This window comes from Carassius auratus, chromosome 46 (assembly GCF_003368295.1).
Source record: "Carassius auratus strain Wakin chromosome 46, ASM336829v1, whole genome shotgun sequence".
Classification (NCBI taxonomy): Eukaryota; Metazoa; Chordata; class Actinopteri; order Cypriniformes; family Cyprinidae; genus Carassius; species Carassius auratus.
In genome coordinates, this window is record NC_039288.1 from 12,946,378 (window position 1) to 12,968,749 (window position 22,372).

General features: G+C 37.0%; 2 protein-coding genes across 3 annotated transcripts; one reads left to right on the forward strand and one right to left on the reverse strand.

Annotated features, from left to right (window-relative positions):
• The first annotated feature begins 3,477 nt into the window (after positions 1–3,477).
• LOC113064252 (transforming growth factor beta-1) lies at positions 3,478–7,860 on the forward strand. 2 transcript variants are annotated; one of them, XM_026234918.1, is made up of 8 exons: positions 3,478–3,742; positions 3,836–4,331; positions 4,874–5,134; positions 6,143–6,217; positions 6,290–6,437; positions 6,536–6,686; positions 6,770–6,880; positions 6,968–7,860. In XM_026234918.1, the coding sequence occupies exons 2-8, from the start codon at positions 3,992–3,994 to the stop codon at positions 7,013–7,015; spliced, it is 1,134 nt and encodes a 377-aa protein (XP_026090703.1). In that variant the 5' UTR covers positions 3,478–3,742; positions 3,836–3,991; the 3' UTR covers positions 7,016–7,860. The 2 variants fall into 2 exon arrangements, with proteins under 2 accessions (XP_026090703.1, XP_026090704.1); XM_026234919.1 differs by lacking the exon at positions 3,478–3,742 and having other exon boundaries at positions 3,820–4,331.
• Positions 7,861–18,004: 10,144 nt separating this feature from the next.
• Positions 18,005–18,949, reverse strand: LOC113063659 (olfactory receptor 52Z1-like). Its single transcript, XM_026233995.1, has one exon. It carries the CDS (start codon positions 18,947–18,949, stop codon positions 18,005–18,007), a length of 945 nt encoding a protein of 314 aa, XP_026089780.1.
• Positions 18,950–22,372: the final 3,423 nt, after the last annotated feature.

The window sequence follows — 22,372 nt, forward strand, 5'->3', positions numbered from 1 at the left end:
GGTTGTGGGTTCTAGTCTCGGTCCGGACGGAATTGTGGGTGGGGGGAGTGCATGAACAGCTCTCTCTCCACCTTCAATACCACGACTTAGGTGTCCTTGAGCAAGGCATCGAACCCCCAACTGCTCCCCGGGCGCCGCAGCATAAATGGCTGCCCACTGCTCCGGGTGTGTGCTCACAGTGTGTGTGTGTGTGTGTGTTCACTGCTCTGTGTGTGTGCATTTCGGATGGGTTAAATGCAGAGCACAAATTCTGAGTATGGGTCACCATACTTGGCTGAATGTCACTTCACTCATATATATATATATATATATATATATATATAGAAATAAATACAATAAAAATGGAAATGTACAAAATATATCTGCATGGAACATGATCCTTAATTAATATCATAATGATTTTTGGCATAAAAGAAAAATCTATAATTTTGACCATAAAATATATTTTTGGCTATTGCAACAAATATACCCCAGTGACTTAAAACATACTAACTGTAACATTTTGTAGCATGCTCTGCGTTTTGTAGATACTGAGAATCAGCTTATCACATTTTGCTCATTTCCTGTGTGGAGTTTGAAGCTGTTTTAGTGAGACTAAAAAAAGATCAAAGAGTAAGTAAAGTTACAGTTCATTTTTGCCATCAGCAATCAGCAGGCTATGGTGAGTCAAAGTGAGCGGAACAATATTTAAAAGACTGCTCATTTATATATATAGAATGAGTCAGTCTTTTGTTCATGATCTGGCTCGGCTCTGTTCATCTTCAGTTCTCTCTTCACAGCAGTTCAGTCAGTGTACTGTTTGAGTAAATGAAATACTCGGGGAAATTAGTTTGTTTTAACTCACAGGTATTGCCAGCCACATTAAAAAAGTTAACAGCTTAAGTCATTTGTTAATTAATGTGTATTGGAGATGAGAACTGTTTCAAATGATTCAGTTCGATTTGGTGAACGGATATCACTACACTGAAGAGAAGAAAAGGCTGAATAAAGTCGTAGTTTTTGCTATTTTTGTACCAAAATGTATTTTCGATGCTTCAAAAAATCAGCGACATGAGGGTGAGTTATTAATAACATAATTTTCATTTTTCGGTGAACTAACCCTTTAAGTGCCAATTTTTCTAAATTGAGATGTATGTATCATATGAAAGCTGAATAAATAATCTTTCCATTGATGCATGGTTTGCTAGGATAGGACAATATTTGGCCGAGATACAAATATTTGAAAATCTGGAATCTGCGGGTGGTGCAAAAAAATTCTAAATATTGAGAAAATCGCCTTTAAAGGTATCCAAATGAAGTTCTAAGCAATGCATATTACTAATAAAAAATTTAATTTTGAGATATTTACGGTAGGAAATGTACAAAATATCTTCATGGAACATAATCTTTACTCATTATCCCAATGATTTTTGGCATGAAAGAAAAATCTATAATTTTGACCAATACAATGTTTTTTTATTTTTATGGCTATTGCTGGCTACCCCAGTGACTTGAGACCAGGGTCACATATGTTGACACCATCTTGTTTCAGAAATGTTTTGATGCACTGTTTCACATCCTTCTTGCATTGAATTTCATCAGTTCCTCTCTTAAATTTTTTTTTTTTTATATATAGACAGAAATAAAGATGGGGGAGGGCGTTTAAAAAAAAAATGTGTAAAAAAAAAAAAAAGTGTGTAGCTGTCGTAATTTTTTGGTACCCTCTACTAATTTACTGTTAAAAAGTGTCTGCTTTTTTCTAAGTGTTTGAAAGTAGAATAGCTCCTTTGGGAATTGAGTCTGTATTCTGTAAACGCAAGATGTGGAAGATATTCCAAACAGATAAACTGCAGCCCTAGCATCATTTCTGTGTTCTGCCATTTAACTGTTACCTTAACATACCCAACTAACCTTGTTAATTTCTTACTCATTAAAAAAAAGTTTAACATATAAATAATTAATACCTTTGAGAAATATGTACAAAACTCACACATGAGATAGCAGTATCCTAAAGGCCACAATATACTTGCATCGGAAGTTCAGTACAACAACACAACAATGTCAAATAAGTTGTATTCCCAGAGTATACCCACCTATGACATAACATTATTTGTATAGCGCTTTTATGATCATAGCAAAGCAACTTTGCAGAAAATTAAGTTTCTACAATATTTAGTAGTAGCTTAACAGTGGTAACTTTCAGTTTATGTGCATATGGCAGAAATGTACAAAAAAATTAAAGACATAATCAAACAGATGATGAACACTATTAACAGCAATTATTATGATGCAATCAAACTTGTAGCAATATTCGTTAGTTCTGTATGTTGTTTCGGGGTTAGCATCATCTGAGGACCTCTGAGGGGGTGACATCATCTCTTCTCTGGTGTTCTGGATCCAGACTGAAGCAAACAAATAGATACATAATTAGCGTATCTAACTGCTGTTCCGGCCAAGTAAAATTAATTTGTTTAACCCAAGCTGAAGAATAACAATGCACTTTAGATCAGATATAACTGCAGTCCGAGATTATTGGAGGCATTTTTTGAATGATTGGCTAAAGAGATGTGAGATGTGATCTAGATTTAAACAGAGAGAGTGTTTCTGAACCAGAATATTATCAGGAAGGCTATTCCAAAGTTTGGGATCCAAATGCGAAAAAGTTCTACCTCCTTTAATGGACTTTGCTATCTTAGGTACTAGCAAAAGTCCAGAGTTTTGTAACCTAGCGTGATGGGTTGTAGCGTGGTAGAAGACTAGGTACACAGGAGCTAAACCATTAAGGGCCTTATAGGTAAGTAATAATAATTTGTAACTGATACGGAACTTAATAGGAAGCCAGTGCAGAGATTGTAAAATTTGGGTAATATGATCATATTTTATTGACCTGGTAAAGACTCTTAAGTGCTGCATTTTGGACTACTTGTAGCTTGTTTATTGAAGATGCAGGACAACCACCAAGAAGTGCATTACAATATTCCAGTCTAGAGGTCATGAATGCATGAAGTAGCTTATCTGCATTAGAAACAGGTAACGTTTCATAGCTTGGCAATGTCTCTAAGATGGAAGAATGCAGTTTTTGTAACATGGGAAGTATGATTTACAAAAGACAAGTTGCTGTCTAATATAACACCAAGATTTTTGACTGTAGAGGAAGTAACAGTACATCCGTCTAGTTGCAGATTGTAGTCTACTAGATTCTGTGTACAGTTTTTTGGTCCAATAACTAATATCTCTGTCTTATCCGAATTTAATAGGAGAAAATTATCAGTCATCCAATCCTTCACATTGAATTTTTTTCTTTTTTACCGAATTTGTCTTTTACATTTCAACACACTCTGTTTCATTCTAAATGTTGAATTTGAGTGGATAGCAGTAGCCAGCAGACTCCAGGCACATGAATGCCACCATGATTTCATTTAAACCCTTTGCCTCACATATTGTCCACAGTTTGTGTTAAATCTAGAAGGGAAACTGCTGCGTTGCAAAGGAAGTGTTGTGTCATTTGGTTAAACTCTGCTGCTTCCTTTTCCTCTTTTGTCATTCCTTGAGTTGAGAGCAAACTTAAGTGTTTTCAGAACAAGGATACGGCACAAGAAAGTAACTGATATTACTTTGAACCTCAAATACGTGCATTTATTTGCTCCTGTTGAGCGGGACCCAAGGAAACGTTGAGGTTATCGAATGGAAACTACTTTAACTGAAGCATGGTGGCTTGCAAAGACATCTATTGAGTAATTTCTATGGTCCTCTGACTTTATTGGTGAGTTTTGCTTGTTTTATTTCAGATCCATTGACTCTGTTGTGCCAGCATTATGGGCATCAATATCTCAGTGATTTTTGGGTTCTTATTCAGGCCGGTGGGTTTGAAGTAAAGAAGACAACACCAACTTTTTCTGTAGCAATGCTAAAGTGACGCCAGTATTGTAGCAAGTGTCTAGAAGACCTTTCAGTTCTGTAACCATCTAGTGCCACATTCAAAGACTCAACATAAATTCCAGCGACACTGACCATGAAGGTGGAGAGTTTATTACTAGCATTGCAATGCCTGCTGGGATTTGTACACTACGGCGGAGGATTGTCAACATGCAGTTCTTTAGACCTAGAGCTAATAAAGAGAAAGCGAATCGAAGCGATTCGAGGACAGATTCTCAGCAAACTACGACTGTATAAAGAACCAGAAGTAGACGAGGAAGAGGAGTTACAAAACGTCCCAGCAGAGCTCATCTCAGTATACAACAGCACCGTGGAGCTAAATGAGGAGCAGGCGGCCCCTCTTGAACAACCCAGAGAAGATCCTATGGAGGAGGAATACTATGCTAAAGAGGTTCACAAATTCACCATAAAACTGAGTGAGTGGGTCTGTCCTTTCTTTGTTGTCTGTCAATTCTTAAATGATTACAATGCATTATTTAAATGGCTGAAATGCCATGTGCCCAACGATTTCCTCAGACAACTGAGGGTGCGTGCAAATTATCTAACCACAAACAGGAAGGAAGGCTGCTAAGAGAATGCTAATGAAGTGACTTTGAGCCTGAGAGTTCCTTGGTAAACTATAGAACCACTCAACTCCAAACATCTCTTGATATTTTATTGTTTCTTAAAGCCTTATTTATATGTAAAAGACAACATTGCACTTGTTTGGGGGTGTTTTGGTGTCTGTAATGAACTTATAAACCCGCTGACAATGACAATAGCCACTTGGTTTGCCACACACGCACACCCACGTGCCAAAACACAGAGCCCCGTTGTAGTTATTGTCTCTAGTTCATCCCCCACAGCTTGCATTAAATGCATTAAAAAACATCCGTTGTTCTCCACTTTTTTCTTCTTCCTGTGCTCCTTTCAAACAGGGTCATATTTCCAACATTTTTGCTTTCTATTTTATCACCAGAACAGGGAACCCCGGACAAGATATTGTTCAACATCACAGATATAAGCCACACATTGGGTTTAGACTGCACAATCTCCCAGGTGGAGCTCCGGATGCGCATCATGAGTTTTTCAGGTGCTACAGAGCAGAGACTGGAGCTGTATCAGGGCACTGGGAACAAGTCGCGCTACTTGGAATCACGCTTTATTTCCGACAAAATGGCAAGCAAATGGCTAACGTTTGATGTGACACAGACCTTGAAGGACTGGCTCCAGAGAAATGGTGAGAATCAGTGCTGCCTGCCAAATATGACCGTGTTTTTGTGAGAAACTACCGTCTAATGTCAAATTAACCTAGCATAGAAAGTAGCTCATTTAAAACACATTAAATGACGAACTCAACTGCATGTAATCATTAAAATCTTACATATCATAATATGTTACATTTATTGTACTAAAAAAGTATTTTATTTAGGTTTCTAATCTGAATTTAGCTGTGTCCCACATTTTGCATTCAACCTTAAAACATAACTTTTCCCTGATACAGAAAAATCCTTAAAAAGGTGTCAAACCATTTTCCCTCCATCACTTCAAAAACAAATACAGTTTCAAATCATGTTTATTAATAACTGCAACACTGTGTTATTGTTAACTATGCCTAAAAATCATATTTAAAATAGTTTGTGGTAATTAAAATATTGAGCTGAAAAATGGAAATAAAATGTTTTTGAAGTGCTAAAATGACTAAAACTGAAATTAAAATAAATGGAAGCTAAACATATATATATATATATATATATATATATATATATATATATATATATATATATATATATATATATACCAATGAAAACTAATAAAATGACAAAAGCACATAAAGTATATTAATTACATTAATAATGCAGTAAAATGGAAAATATAAAAATAAAAACTAGTTTACAATATTATTAAATAATAAAACTAAAACATAATACTAAAATAAAACTGCTGCAAACTAAAATTGGCAGAATTTGCAAACTTGTTCGTTTTTTGTGTGTAGTTCTTTTTGCATTTACATTTTAATCTTACTTTTTTTTAATCTATTTAAAATCGAATCTATTTAATTTTCAGATTGATGTAATGTTTAATATTATAATTATAAAATTATTTACATGATGATATCCTGAGGATGATGTCCAGCATTTTGGAGGTTAATCTCCTGGTGTATCTGTTTAAAATAAGTGTTTATTACATATATGTAATGTATGCATTATAAACAAAAATAGAACTTTCTATAAAATTTGTTTCATAGAGGCAGAGCAGGGATTTCAATTGAAGATGGCAGATAACTGTGACCCTTCGACTACATTTCCACTCAAAATAGCAGGTTTGTAAATTTAAATTCAAATCCTGTGTTGATGTTGATGGAATAAGCTAATATTGCTCTTTGTGTTTGCAGGTTTGTCAACTACAAGAGGTGATACAGAAACCTTAGCAGACCATATGCCAAAGCCTCACATTTTGGTCATGTCACTTCCCCTTGAAGGCCGCAGCTCATCAAAATCTCGCAGAAAACGTCAAACTGAAACAGAACAAGTTTGTACCGAGTAAGCCTTTTATGAGTAAACATAAAGTAAAATGGATATTCTTTACTCTTTCTATATCAAAAGCCTTACACAGTGTGCCATCTTCCTGTTAAATGCAGTAAGTCTGACAGCTGCTGTGTCAGAAGTCTGTACATTGACTTCCGCAAAGACCTGGGCTGGAAGTGGATACATGAACCTTCTGGTTATTACGCCAACTATTGCACTGGCTCTTGCTCTTTCGTCTGGACTTCAGAAAATAAATACTCACAGGTAGCAATCAGGACTGACATATGCTTAGAACTGAACTAACCGAAAATTTGGGTCTGATTTTGTCTGATTTTCTTTGCCTACAGGTTCTTGCGCTGTATAGGCATCACAATCCTGGTGCATCTGCTCAACCCTGCTGTGTACCTCAGGTTCTAGACCCACTGCCCATCCTTTACTATGTGGGCCGGCAACATAAGGTTGGAATAGATTTTATTGACATTTTTGATGTCATCAGTGGTCAACAGAAATATAAACTAAATAATGCTCGCTATAACTTTCCCCAGGTAGAACAACTGTCAAATATGATTGTGAAGACCTGCAAGTGTTGCTGAAAGCCATATCTCTGTTTGGTTCTTGTGAGCAAAATCAAGAGAGGAACATTTTGAAGCAGTTTTAACCCAGTATTTTTGGAGGGGAACTATTTTATTCCTGTTATTTTGGTCCTTTTCATTTTACTTGACTCCGCTGTACCACACTTCGATGTACTGATACTGTTGTACATTTATGTTGATGATACTCTACATTTGCTGTACATGTTGTCATAAAAGTGGCAATATTCATTGTTTTATTTAGAGGTGTCAACTATTATTTAACAGAAAATCAAATTGTGACTTAAAATTTTCATCACAGTTCGATGTAGATTATTCTGAATAAAAGTTTGCATATAAAAACTATTGGACACGTCGTTTACTGTATTAAGTGGAATATAATATCTCTCCGTTCTGTGCAGACTGTTTATATCTGTACTTGCATTGCTAACGTAATTATGTTGTTGTTACTTAACTATGCTGTTGACATTGAAAAACTTTCCTTGATTTTTAATACAGTATGTGCTTGCAAATTATTTTATATTATTTTCTCAAATTAATCCCTCAGCTCCAAAAGTAAGCACAGTTGCTGTGTAATTTAATTTTATTGCTTTCAGGTGTAATTTGTATGTGCTGTTGGTGTAATTTTATTGCTGTATACTGTATTTGTGATCACCACTGATTGTTTGTTGCATGTACCAGTGCATATTGTTTTTCTGTTTTTCCCAGAATCCACATTTGTTACAGGTGTTCAGGAAAGACTATTTCCTGCAAGCTATTTTGTTGTGGCTTCAGAGCTGGCAAGGCTTTTATTTTTTTTATTTCTTTATTAAGGAAGTGAATTAAAAGTTTGTACACTGTGTGGTAGATTACTGCATTTTATGTAATTTATTTTATGATTACTGAAAATAGAAATAGAGCCAGTTTATTTTGATCAATAATGTTTACAGTATATACCAGTTTGATATATATATATATATATATAATGCATAAATATACATGCATCCCACATAGCAGCTGATATTAAAAAATGTAACATTTATCTTACTTTTTTTTATGGGACTGAAGTTAAAAATAGGCCAAATGGTGTATACAGTGCCACTTGAAGGTTTGTGAACCCTTTGCAGAATCTGTGAAAATCTGAATCTATTAAAAAAGGTCCAAACATTCACTGATGCTCCAGAAAGAAACACAATGCATTGAGCTAGAGGGTGAAAACTTTTGAACAGGATGAAGATGTCCAATTATTTCTTACTTTGTAGAAATATAATTATTCTCTATTTAGTACTGCCCTTCGGAAGCAACAGAATATACTTGCATGTGTACCGGAAAACAAAAGAGGTACACTTTACCTTGATCTTAAATTGCATCCTATTTCCTACAGAAACATCAGTGAATGTTTGAACCTTTTTTAATAGTTGTGTCTGAGTCCCTTAATTTGTCCTCAATGTGAAAAGATGGATCTCAAAATCATAGTCACTGCTGGAAAGGGTTAACATATGCAAAAGATGCTGGAAAACTGAAGATTCCGCAGGACATGGAGGATTTTTCGGAAGAACAGTGCTCAGTTTAACTGTTCAGAACAAACAACGGACTCATGAACAGTTGTGGATCATTCAGGTAACCACACACAGTATTAAGAACCAAGGGTTCCCAAACTTTTTAAGGGGTTATTTTAATATTTTTGTCTTGTGGACTAAATGTAAACATCTTTTATGTAAAATATCTTACTCCAAAAAGTACTAAATAAAAAATAACATGCATTTTGTATGATCTCTCTTGTTAAAATTACTCACATTTTTACTGATTCTGCAAGGGGTTCACAAACTTTCAAGTGACACTGTATATGATCTCTTTATCTGGAAAAAAAGAGAAAAGAACAATAATAAAAAATCTCTCTCTATATATAGTTAATGTAGATGTTAAAGCAAAACCACACTTTTATTGTTTTAGTCTGTAACATGCCAGATGGTAATCAGAAAGAAATGCTTTCATCCTTAATTGTCTTCCCTATTTTTTTTTTCAGAAAAATATTAATGTGACAAATGGTTACGGGGTTGAAGACTTTAACACATTTGAAGGGATACATTGCCTTCAATTTGAATTTTCAGGTTTTTTTGTCTCTCATATTCTCCCTTTCTTTCTGGGTCAACATATCTGCATGTCCAGCACTGTTTTTCTGCAACTGATGTGGGTTGCTGGTTAAAGTGGACATATTACATCCAAAATAAAAGATTGGAATAAAAAGTATGATAGGCCTATTGCTTACCATTTCCTGCACCGCTATTAAAGATACCTGAATGATGTCGTTTTGGATAAATTATGTCACATATGGGTGGAGTCTAAATTAAATTCAGACTAAGGGACATAACTTTATATATATATATATATATATATATATATATATATATATATATATATATGAGAAAATGTAATATTTGGTCAATCACAACTTCAAAAAGTCTGAAGGACCCAACAGGAGAGGTAAAGAGTTTGAGGATATTCTTTAGAAATTGTCCTATGCTGCCATCTAGTGGAACAACTGGAGTGAAGCGCTTTTAGTATTACTGTATTTGGACTTTCCACAAACGAATGGACATGAATACAGGTTCTTCGATATGATTCTAAAGTGATTAGATATTTGTTATAAAAGATATTATGACATTCTTAACTCTGAATATGGAATTCCAGCTCCAATAATTATTATGCTTGCATTGATTGTGTTGCAGGCTTTCCCTGCCCTCGTGCTAAATAATTTACACAAATATCTATGGCGCCCTCTATTGGATAAATATGTACCTTACAAATTTATTACAGTTAAAAACAGAGCGATTGCTTAAGCTAGCTGTCCAAATAATTATGGGGAGTTATTTTAATGCTGCTAAACATACATACAAACATTTATTTAAAAATGTAAAACGGGAAATAAGTAATATTGTTGTTGTTGTTTTTTTCTCTCAATGAATACATCATTGACTTTAGTAATGTAATATTGTGAGAATGATCCAAACAACAAGAGTTTAATGATCCTGAGAGTGGGGATTTTGAGTCAAGCGCTGTTTTTTTCTGACATATGCCAAACTTTAATCTGCCAGTTGGTAGAGTAATAGTTAAGATACATTACAAAAATCCTATATTACATTCTCTGCAGTGATAACTACTTTCTGATGGCCAATATGGTTTAAGATATACTGTACCTTTTACACTGGTTACATTACCAGTTTATTAGCTGGACTGTTCTACAAATTGCTTTATGATGGCTTTGATTTCTCAAGAGCAGAGTTTGAACCAACAAAAGCTTGCATAACATCACTGGTGTTTTACTTCATGTGATCAGAAGTGTTGAGGTGGGTATGACTGTGGATTGTGCACTGTAATTGCAGAGCACAGTAATCAGTATTCTATAATACAGTAAATAATTATCTGTTGAATGCTTTAAGTATCCTTGAATAAGCACATGACTTAAGGAGAAATAACCTTTGAGCATGAAGAATGTGAAGGCAGTCAGTCTTACTACAAATAATTTAAATGGTTACAATTTAAGAGCACAAGTTCACAAATGTTTTGACAAACAAAATATGCAATGGAAATTCATTCAAATAAATTTGAATAAATGTGGTCTTAACACAATATTTAATGTCTGTGTTATTTTGCTAGCGCTAAAGAGACGTAACTGATGAAAACAACCATCATTTTTAACCTCAAATATTGCACTGTAAACATCATTCAAACAATCAAACAACAGCTTTTAGTTGTCAATGCTGGCAAATGATCATGGTATAAGCGAATATAATGCAGCTAACCATGCATCAAACGATTTTAATGCACGACATAGGCCGAGAACCCCCCAATGCGAAGCAGAGAGCAGCTAGCATTGCATTATCCCTTACAAATTAAATCTATTATATATAGAATGTTTTAATTGAAAAATATTTTAATTGTTCTCTGACACTTCTCAGTTGAAATATAGGTATTTGAATCTAACGTTTGAAGGCAACTGTTAATAAGAAAATCCAGGCTGCCGTACTTCTCCTCCAGAAACCTTTTCAGTTTCAGAGAGCTTCCTTTGTCAAATATATCAAGTTGATAGAAGATTAATTTTTTTTTTTTTGCATTCTTCAGACTGCAGCCAGCCACCGCCCCTTGTCCCAGTTTCTCATTCCGTGCAGTAAGGACAATATCTCCATTGAAACCTTTTTTTTTGTCTGATGCCTTTGCTCTGTAACTACAGCCACTCTTTTGGACATTGTGGGTTTCTAGTCTGCCGTTAAGTCCTATACAGCAGCAGGCAGACTTTTGGCCCAGACAGCTTCACGTTCCAGACAGTTTTACGCCTCTGTTGTTCCTGATGTGTCAAGTAGGGGAAGGAGGATGTACTGTAAAATTATTAAACCAACACTTGAAACTGGTCCCGTCTATAGAAATGGACTAATTGAGAGTTTTGTTGTTGTTTATTTTGTGTGTGAATTTAAATATAAAGATTACATTAAGATATCAGATGATCTGCACTATAGATTAAAATATCTGTAAATATTCACTGTTGGTCTGCATACATAGCCTACAGGAGACAATTGAATTAATGTTTTTGAAAAAAAAAAACAATACATTAACATTTACCTAGTGAATTTAAAAAATAATAATACACATATTTGGATCAAATGAACAATTTAATGATACAGGATCTACTGTAGCCTAAGTATAGCCTATTCACTGTAGGTTTTCATATATATGGGAGATATATATGTTGTTGTGAGTTTATATAAAGTTACACTGAGATATGACCCAAATTTAGTCCTTTTTCATTGAACCACGGATTGCAGATCAACTATTCTGACAATGTCTTTCATAGGTTTCTGGACCTTGACAGTGTAATTTACTTGGCAGTTAATGGTCCAGTCACAAGCCTCCCATTTTTCATCCAAAAGTTTTTTAAATTGTGTTCCGAAAAATAAACTAAACTTTCACAGGTTTGGAATGAAAGTGAATAATGACTGAATTTTCATTTTGGTCTGGAGTATCCCATTAAGTCATGAAATAAAGAGTCTTCTGTTGAGCTTTGAAATGTTATTTTCTTGGACATTCAGTATTTGTTCAGTGCGAAGCTGCTCCTCCTCTAAACCGGACAACAGCAAGAAAGTGCAAGTCATGCTTACTTATCATGTTGATAAACTTTATTGATAGCTTTATTACTCAGGTGTAATTTAAATACACATTATATTAAATGTTATAAAATCTTAAATTGTAGTTATCAGCTGACATAACGTCTCGGTTATGGTAACCCTCGTTTCTTGGAGGGAGCATTGGGATATTGCTTCGATAGACCAATCTACTTTGCGTGTGAACTAAATGTGCCAATGCATATTGGCATTCCAGCTGCCGCTGATGACAGCATGAGTATATTAAGGCAACAGGTGCAATACATAGCCATTCCACTGAGAACCTGGACGCTGTGGAAACCCCATCCTTCCCAAAGGAGTTTTCAGAAGCTAATACACATATAGCAGCCGTTTAGGAGGTGATTGTAACCCTCTTGGGAAGGCAGAAGTCTGCCGGTGAAACGCGGGCTCTAAGGCTATACCGTGGACTAGACACATACGAGTACCACTTAGGTCTCAATATGGAACGCCGCATCCAGCTCCCAAGGGTGATGGAGGATCTCAACAGGGTCTACAGTATGGACACTCTGGAGCAGTTTTAGCAAGCCGACACTAACCGGGGCCTCTCAGTGCCACTACACGTTTGAGGTGAGAATCTAGCGAACGTGTAGGTCATCACCCAGTCCATGTCTATGTAGCATCTTAATGCTCGGACAGGACAGAGCAAAGCCAGGGCTGGGTCTGCCTCCTCCAGGGCATAAGCCCCAGGAATAAGCATGTCTCGTAGATGGTGCTCTTGCCAAAGTGATGGTTTTCGCTACTTCCACCATTGGCTGGGGTGGCCACCTGCAATGGGCATGCAGTATCAGGGGTTTGGACGGGCCCGCAGCTGCATTGGCACATCAATTGCCTAGAGCTGTCAGCAGTATGCCTTGCCTTGAACCGTCTCAAAGGGCGCTTATGGTAGACCTGTTTGCCTCTCCTGAGACCTCTCATTTGGCACGCATGCACTGGCCTTCTCACCACCGGCGGCGCCAGGGGGGGTCTTGGGGGGTCTCAAGACCCTGTCAAAAAATGCCTTGACCCCCCATTTGACCCCCCAGCCTCTTCCTGATTAAAAAAAATATATATTCGGGATAAAGATCCAAAAATGTTTCTCTTCAAACTACGCAGAACAATAATAAATAATAATTATTTCGACATTTATTCATACACTGAACCGAGAACCGTTTCTGTCGGACGTGTCCGATTCGAGAACCGATGAGCTGATGATAACTGCGCATGCGTGATTCAGCGCGAAGCAGACTGACACAGAGCGCATCTGAACCGAACTGATTCTTTTGGTGATTGATTCTGAACTGATTCTGTGCTAATGTTATAAGCGCGTGTAAACCAAAGGCTTGAATGAAGGGCAATCATCGCCAATGACGGCATTACATCGAGCGCAAAAGAACCGGTGAACCATTTTTTTTTTCTCAACTGGTTTATTTGATCGAATTGTCCGAAAGAACCGGTTCATTTGAGCACCTGCTCCTTTGCCCCTTAAGTGCCCTTTTGTCAAAAGCAAAATTTCCTCGAATTTTTTTTGTAATAACATAAACTTTTGTGAATGCCTGCCCATGCCCAATCATAATATTAGTACAATTTATTAATAATAATTTAGCCGTAAATAAAATGACCAACATGATGACCGTTCACCTGACAACGACCTTATCCAACCGGGAAGATTCCTCATTCTGCACGCGCATTTTTGAATTGCTAGAGGATATTTTCAACATCGTGGCAGCTGGTAAGTGGTGTTTCATTCTCAGCGAAGTGATTTTGATGTTTATTTACTTATTATTATTTTACAAGAACGATGTGATGTGAGAACATGCAGATATGTTGTTTATATTGCTGTGCATAGCCTGTAGTGTAGAAGTAACACTAGCGTGCGGTTTGAGGGAGAAAAGTTTCACATGCATCGAGGGGTCTGGTCTTTTTTATGTTATTTGAATAAACTTTTATTATATTACAGTACCTATTTATTTTTAACATGTAAAAATAATTATCACAACACTGGTAAGGCTTATTCAGATTTTCTCATTCTCTGAATTATCATTATAAAAATAAAAACAATTCAGAAATGAATTAAAATATAATTATAATTTAAATGTGATGCAAATATTTTTTCTACAATAGCAACAGTGTTTACAACAGCAAGACCACTTTAGCCTGTAAACTCAATAATATCTATCTGGAAATAAATGTTAAAATATCAATGTCAATAAAAATGTATAATATACCTGACATGAAAGTGAAGTGTGAAGGATATGAATAACAAATGTAGCCTGTCATTTGTTTACATTGCAAAGGTGTTTTTGTTGTCGAGTAGCAGTAATAAGCAGTTATTAGCCATGTCCACTGTATTTTTTGTTGGTTTTCATGAGACCCCCCTTGAAAAGACCAGGACCCCCCATTGCCCCCCCAATCAAAATTGTCTGGAGCCGCCACTGCTTCTCACACAGATACTGGGCAAAGTCCAGGGGGCTGAATGAGAGGTCTCTGGAGAGGCAAACAGGTCTACCTTAGCAGCTCCGAAATGTCTCCAAATGAGCTGGACCATCTGGGGATGGAGTCACCATTCTCCCGGGAGCATTGCTTGAGACAGCTTATCGGCTGTATGGTTGTGCAGGCTCTGAATTTGAATAGCACAAAGTGACCTCAGAAACTGTATGTACTGTACTGTACTGTATGTGCCCCCCCCCCAGCCAGTGGTGGAGGCATCCATGTAAACCACAACATGTTCTAGGGGTACCCCTGCCCAGAGGAACGTAAGTGCTGAACACAGGTTAGGGTTTGATGACAGGCTGCTGTAATTTGGACCCGGTGAATGCCACGCTTCCACGCCCACCTCGGGACTCGGCCATAAAGCCAGTGCTGGAGCAGTCTCATATGTAACAGGCTGAGCAGTGTAAGTATCATTGCGGCCGTCAAATGCCCCAGCAGCCTCTGAAAAAGTTTCAGTGGGGCCGTTGTCCTGCCCCTGAATGTATTTAAGCAGTCTAGCAACGACCTTGCATGTTCCTTTTTAAGGCATGCTGTCTGTTCAACCAAGTCCAACTCCATACTGAGAAAAGAGATCCTCTGCATGGGTTAGATCTTTCCCCAGTTAACCCCGAAGGCCCAACAGGCTGAGGTGCCAGAGAGTCAAGTCCCTGTGTTTGCACAACTGAACCTGAGACTGTGCTAGTATAAGCCAATTGTCTAGATAGTTGAGGATGCGAACACCTTGCTCTCTGAGGGGAACTAGAGCCCCTTTTGCGAGCTTCGTGTAGACACGGGGATACAGGGACAGTCAGAAGGGCAGGAGAGGGGTGTGAGTGTGGGGTGCAAGGCTCACCTAGTTCCACAGGTTGACAGAGGGTGCATGAGTAGAGCCTTTGTTGATGCTCTCAAACTGTCTGCATCTGCCAATCTGGCGAAGCAGGTGGTCCAGTGCTTGGCCGTCCGTGACTCTTCGTGACCTCCTGGGACCCAGAGATAGAGCCTGTCAGGATAGGGTGCTACAAACCACCTTAGCAGCTTCTCCACAGGCTATATACTGTAAGCATCGCCGGACAGGCCAGGGAATACCTACAGACCAGGGAGGGGAGGCATGGTTTGCCCTGTCGAGTGGAGGTGGTATTAGAATGCAACTGCATTGCAACTGACCGCTCCACTGGAGGAACCCCTGTATACCCCCTTACTGCTCCAATGGAGGTCCAATGGATACAAATGGTACACTCATTGAAGAGGGCCCAATGCGTTCCGTGGGTCACTCCACTGGATCAGATGTGCTGGAGGAGTGATGGTCCCCAGAGGGTTGGTTTCCTGTGGAGTTTGCCACCACCCACACTACTGCTGGAAGTGGTTCTCGTCTGTCGGCTGCCAGAACGAGCCCGAGATCATGGCAGCGGTAATGGGACTCCACTTAAGGTAGCGAGCCTGGTTGGCAGCTCTGACATAGTCATCTTCCCGCAGTGGGAAGATGACTCATCCACAAAGGCCACCTCAGAGTGCTTGATGCCCAGACACATGAGGCAGCGATCGTGACCATCACCAGGTAATGACCGCACCCAGAAACGCATGGATGAAATCCTTATAAGGATGATCCGTTATCTTTACAAAGACGCACCCATTTATTGCCCTTTTAGAGAAATGGCTTTTTAGGGAAATGCTCTTTTATGTGCTGGGGCGCACAAGAGAATGGCCTCTTGCAGCATAACAGGGGCTAGTGCAGCCTGAAGTGCGCAAACCACTCGACACAGCAACGACCACTGCTGAAGCGCCATACCGCCAACACCAAAAGCTTTCAAGAGCACACTGAACTCATAGCTCACTGAAGACACTTGGATGGAGCAGAGCGATGTTGTCACTCGGCGCAGAATTGAAAAGCTGTTATGCATTGCACCTGCTGCCTTATAATACTCACTCTGTGATCGGTGGCAGCTAGATGCAATAATTGCATGCCAATATGCATTGGCTCGTTTAATTTACACTCAAAGTAGATTGGTCTATCGAAGCGATATCCCAATTTGTCAGTCACTGACGTGACGTCGAAAGAGTAATAGGTAATAGGTTATCAATAGATGCTGAAATAGAAAATTGCTTAACGAGAAACACACTTTCAAATAAATATGACAATGAATATATATTCAAAGGAAAGAACAACAGTTTGTAATTTTTGTTTAGGCTAATATCCCTGGATGAATAAAACTTAACCCCCCCCCCCCCAAAAAAAAATCTTGAATTTGTAACTTGTTGTAACTTGAGATGGTTCAAAAACTATAAGCATACTGAGTTTTAGAATAAATATAATTTCATTGATTCCACTTCAATGTGATTGCTTTTTATTTTGAGTATATATATATATATATATATATATATATATATATATATATATATATATATATATGGAAATAAGCTGTTTATTGTGATTTGTCTTTATTTGCCATCTGTTGTTTAAAAATGTTGTCAAAATATTTTGGAAGTTGAAGATAATTTAAGAGATCCCAGATCTTTTAACCCTGATAACTGATATCTGGCTACCCACATGAAACATGAAAAAATACTACAGAAAACGTATTCTACAAAAAGTAATACAATTTCCATTTTAAATACTATTGTGTTTTGAACAAGAGTTTAGTAAAGGTACTATAGTAAATTGTAACTTATGAATGGTCATTTGCTGTGGTAATTCTATTATAATTATATGGACAAATTCATTTAGTAATTACTGTAATACATTTTCTAACACTCCAGTATAGGATACTACATGACAGCCATAACATTGCAAGGCAAGGCAAATAAACAACATTATACAACAGCTTTAGAAGTAATTGTTTTTTATTATTTTTGTTCTTGGCTGCATTGTTTAACCTGACATTGCTTTCAAGCTGAAATGGGAGTCTGGCCTTGGCAATCCCTGAGAAAAACAGACACAAGTTAATTTATTACTGGTAAATTTACTTGTATGTGTCTTAATTGATATTTCCTTAGTCTTTCTTGGGATGGACGGTTTCACTGGAGTGCCTTTTGATGAGTCCCAGTCCTGACCACAGACTTTCCAGCCTCTGCACAATACCTGCTAGCACCATTTACTGAATCAACCCATATCCATGAACTTCTCTTTTTTTCTCCCACATCTCTCAGTAAGGAGAAGAACAGAACACCAAACTTTGTTGAATTACTTGTTTTTTTGAATGGTGACAATGAGTATGTTCATTACACTGTTTACTGACTACTGCTTTCGGAGGGCAACATATCATCTTGCATGGAGACCTCAGCATAATTCAGATATCACTTACTTAAAAAATTTTAGGAACGTAAGTTTAACTGACACAATGAAACATTTGAAAACATGCATTTTTTTTTAACCTAGAAAATAACAAAGATCCTACATTAAAGGCAGTATCTTATTCTTAGAGCCACAAAGTCGAAAAATATTGCCTCTCAGAGCCTGAATACTCAGCCCATAAATGGCTGGATTCAGAATAGGAGGAAATATCAAGAAATAAAGTGACATAAATATTTGTGTTTCAAATGGGAGATAACTTGTGTCAAAGCGACTTTGTACAATTTCAAAAAAACATCCCACACTATAGTTCATTATTGCAAATAAGTGTGGAGTGCAGGTCTTCAGTGCTTTTATTTTAGACTCTTTAGTTGCAGTAAAGCATATTTTAAGAATATGTCCATATGAATAGAAAGTCATCACAAGCTGAGGAAAAGTGTATACAACAACAGAAACCAGTCCAATAGTACTCACAACATTTGTGTCATCACAGGACAGTTTGACAAGCGAATAGTTGGAGCAGTAGACTCGCTCTATAATGTTTCTACATTGTGTCAAGCGCAGAGTCAGAATAAAAAACAATGCGAATGCCACTAAAGGATAACCCCATGAGAAAACTATTAGTTTATACACTTTTGTGATCGTCATAATAGTGTGATACTGCAGTGGATAGCAGATGGCCACATAGCGATCATAGCACATCACTGACAAAATGGTGAACTCTATGATAACATATGTGTGCAGGAAGTAAGTTTGAGCCTTACAGCAGGCCAGAGATACCACATGAAAAGGAGACATTAAAGTAGATAGCATGGGGGGAAGCAAAGCTGTGCTACCATAGATGCCATTTACAGCCAAGTTACAAAGAAAGATGTGCATTGGTTTATGAAGCACTTTGTTGCTAATAACGACAAAGATCACAGTGATGTTTGCAAAGAGTACAAGCATGTATAACATGAAAAAGATGACAATGTATAGATATTTCAGGTCCTCCATTCTGTAAAAGGCTTCCAGTATTATCAATGACACAACTGATGAGTTTTTCATATTTATAATGTTCAACACAATATTTGTAATTGTGTAATTAAACTGTAAACACAATATTTAGATTAAAATGTTACTTTTTTTAGATTCAGTCTTCATTGTCTCTAGGTGCTTCTAGTAATCCAGACAAAGCATAAAGTTAAAATGCCTACAAACAGTAGTCCAAATAGTTCAAATCAAATGAACAACACAAATGAATAACACATCACGGCTCTTACTTTACTGTGCATTCATGCTGTTTATATAGAGCATTGTGTTTAACTTTGGATGGCTGTCTTGGGGTTTCAGATCACATGATGATGAGTTTCTCTGTGTGTAGTATTCTTCTGTGTATTCTTCCTGATTAACCTTTTTTTATTTATTCTACATTTATTGTACCGTTAAAGCCTGACATAAAATAAATATAGAAAGAAATTCTGTGATCTCCAGCGATCTCCAGAGTTTACTCCTGTGATCTCCATTGTTATCACCAGCGATCTCTTTCGTCAACTTTAAGTCAAAAAAAAGTTTCCACATAATGTACATTATTGTTTCCAATACGCATAGATTTTTACAAAGCTAATTGTTCTAAAAAAGCAAGGTGTACTCTGATTGGCCAGCTATCCAGTGTGTCGGCTAAATGCCTCAAGCGTGTGATGGAATTGTTACGCCCCTTAACATACTGTAATGCCGTCTCCCAGCAGGACAAAGCTCGGTCCAGCTGCTCTGCTCATGCACATCCCATCATCAGTTCTCTTTTAGCAGTTCAGTCAATGTACTATAAGGAGTAACTGAATAACTCAGTATATTTGTTTATTTTCGCATCAGAGGGAGTGTCAGGCATGTTTAGAAACCGAATACCTTAAGTAATTTGTAGATTATTGCGTACTGGAGATGCAAACCGTTTCAAATGATTCAGGTTTGACTGGTTCACTAAGAAGATTTGGTTAAATAGAATGATCCTTGCTCTGGACATCACTAGACAAGACAAAACCAAAAAAAAACATTACAAACAAGGCATTTGTTGCATTCAGTGGGCACATGATTACTGATTATAAAGACGTATACTGTTTTTTTTACGTGCTTTGTATTGCACTGTGTAAACATAAAACCATGGGTGCATTTGTGATTGGAGAAACAACAACAAGCGTTACTCTACAATGCTCAAAACTCAAGTTTGAATCATCATTGGCAATTTTTTTAAATATAAATAACTTACTTACAGAGTTACTTACATTGCACACATCTGAATATTTAGGTGGAACTTTTCTGGAACAGTGTTGTAAATACAACTTAACCACCGATTTCTAGTTGTGTCCTGTTTTAGAAGGCGAAACAAAGTAATTTCGGTTTCACAACAAAACACACAGCGACTCCACAGCATGGCTGCAGCGGCAACAGCAAGAACAATAGTTACACCTTCTTTCTTTGCATGAACATTTGGGCGGTGTTATGCAAATCTTCCCACATCATGACGTAGACATGATTTTTAGAAAGGCGTGGTTGACTCTTAACTTTGATAAAGAATATCTCTTTGGTTTTGAGACTTTAGTCTTTGCAACTTTACACATCTTCTTAATTTATGCACCAAGAATTTGAAACACTCCAAAGAGAAAGGAAAAATTTAAATCTCATCATATGAACTTTAACTCCTGTGATCTCCAGCGTTATCTCCAGTGATTTCCAGCTTTATATGCAGCAACCTCCAACATCCACCTCTGTGATCTTTAACATTATCTCCAGCGACCTCCAATGTCTTCATAAATACTCTTGTCTGCTCCCATATGGCCGTGCTGAACCTACAAAGACATCATTAAAACTGTTACTCCATCACTGACATACCTGATCATGTATTTAACTGCTATTACTCTACATCTGTGCAATAAATACCTGCTGATTTGGTTCATAACATCTAGTGTCATATGTCTGGAGTTCTGTGACAGTTGACATTATAGAATTTAACTAAAATGTATTAGCTAAAAGATGATCAATTATCAGTCAGATGACAGAATAAAAGTAGTGGACTGTATACAACATGCTTGTTTTTCAGCAGTTTTGATCAGGTTAATAATTTAGAAACCTTCGGAAATTGCATATATGGTTTCAAACTGAGCTTCAGACTCTAAAAATGGCTGGGATAAAAACAAACCAATTGGCAACCCAGCACTGGATAAATATTGGACAGAACCCAGCATGCTGGTTTACACATTTTAACCCAGCAGGATGGGTTGTTGAGAAAACCCAAAATATAGTCATTTTTACCATTTATGTGTTAACTTTTTTGTGATTCTGGGTTATTCTTGCTTGGTTTTATTCTTATAATTTTGCCTATGCTTCAATTATGAACAATTGAACAATCATGAATTAATAAATAATGAAGAATACAGGTTATTTAGACTGTACAAAATTGTTTGTAATACCATCTGACATTCATAAATGTGTTAAAATTTGTACCAGTGACAAACAACATGTAAATATGTAATTTCCTTTTTCTTTTTCTGAAGATTCCAACGTGGTTTTTGAAGAACTTGACTGACCTCTATAAGCATACAGTATAAGTATAAGCTGAAAAAATTCAAGAGGGATGAGAGAGACTACAAAGATGGCAACGTCTACCAATGGAAAGAAATTACAAGACCAAAATGCCGTCAACGATTTGTGTCCTTCAACCTAAGTACAAGTGGTGAGGAATCTGATGTTACACACATGTCCAAGGATTTTTTGGAGGACCAACCACACTCAACAGCTCGAGGTCGACAATCGACTTGGAAGGGAGGAGGAAGAAGAAGAAAAAAAAACAAAAGAGGGAGAGGTCTGTCAAGTTCTTCAAAAACCACGTTGGAATCTTCGGAACCAAAAGAAGAATGCACGGTAATTAATATTTCAAAATATATATTAACTCAAGAAGAATATGCTATCAAAAGGATTGACTATTTCCCCTACAAGTGAAGCTAATGCATTTAAAACTAAGGTGGACCTTTTTAGGTTCTACAGAAACCTTCATTTGAAGGTATGGTACTATCAATCGAATAAACTCTTGAATAGCACACCTGAGTTGAACTTTGATACCACTCATGATGCCAATAGACATTTTAAGCCTAAGTCAAACTTTATGCCAAGAGTTCTAATCACACCTTGATTGCTTTTACCACAAAGGTTTCTCATGACGTAGACAATATGTTTGACAAAAGACAGAACAGAATAAAACACAATCTTTCAAAACGCAAAAGAGATGCAGTGCATTCTCTAACAAAGAATGAGCAGATAATAATAAAGCCTGCTGACAAAGGGGGTGCAGTTGTAGTAATGGATAAATGTTCATGTATTATTGAAGCACAAAGACAACTAGGAGATAATATTTATTATGAACAATTGCAGAGAAATCCAATTGTAAAAATGAAAAACGAACTGAGGGACATTTTATCCTTTGGTAGAGACCAAAAATGG

Coding starts and splice junctions, on each gene's coding strand:
- LOC113064252 (XM_026234918.1), top strand. CDS start 3,992: ATGAAGGTGGAGAGTTTATTACTAGCATTGCAATGCCTGCTGGGATTT. Junction 6,438..6,535: donor ACAGAACAAGTTTGTACCGA/GTAAGCCTTTTA, acceptor TGTTAAATGCAG/TAAGTCTGACAGCTGCTGTG. Junction 6,881..6,967: donor ATGTGGGCCGGCAACATAAG/GTTGGAATAGAT, acceptor AACTTTCCCCAG/GTAGAACAACTGTCAAATAT.
- LOC113063659 (XM_026233995.1), bottom strand. CDS start 18,949: ATGAAAAACTCATCAGTTGTGTCATTGATAATACTGGAAGCCTTTTAC.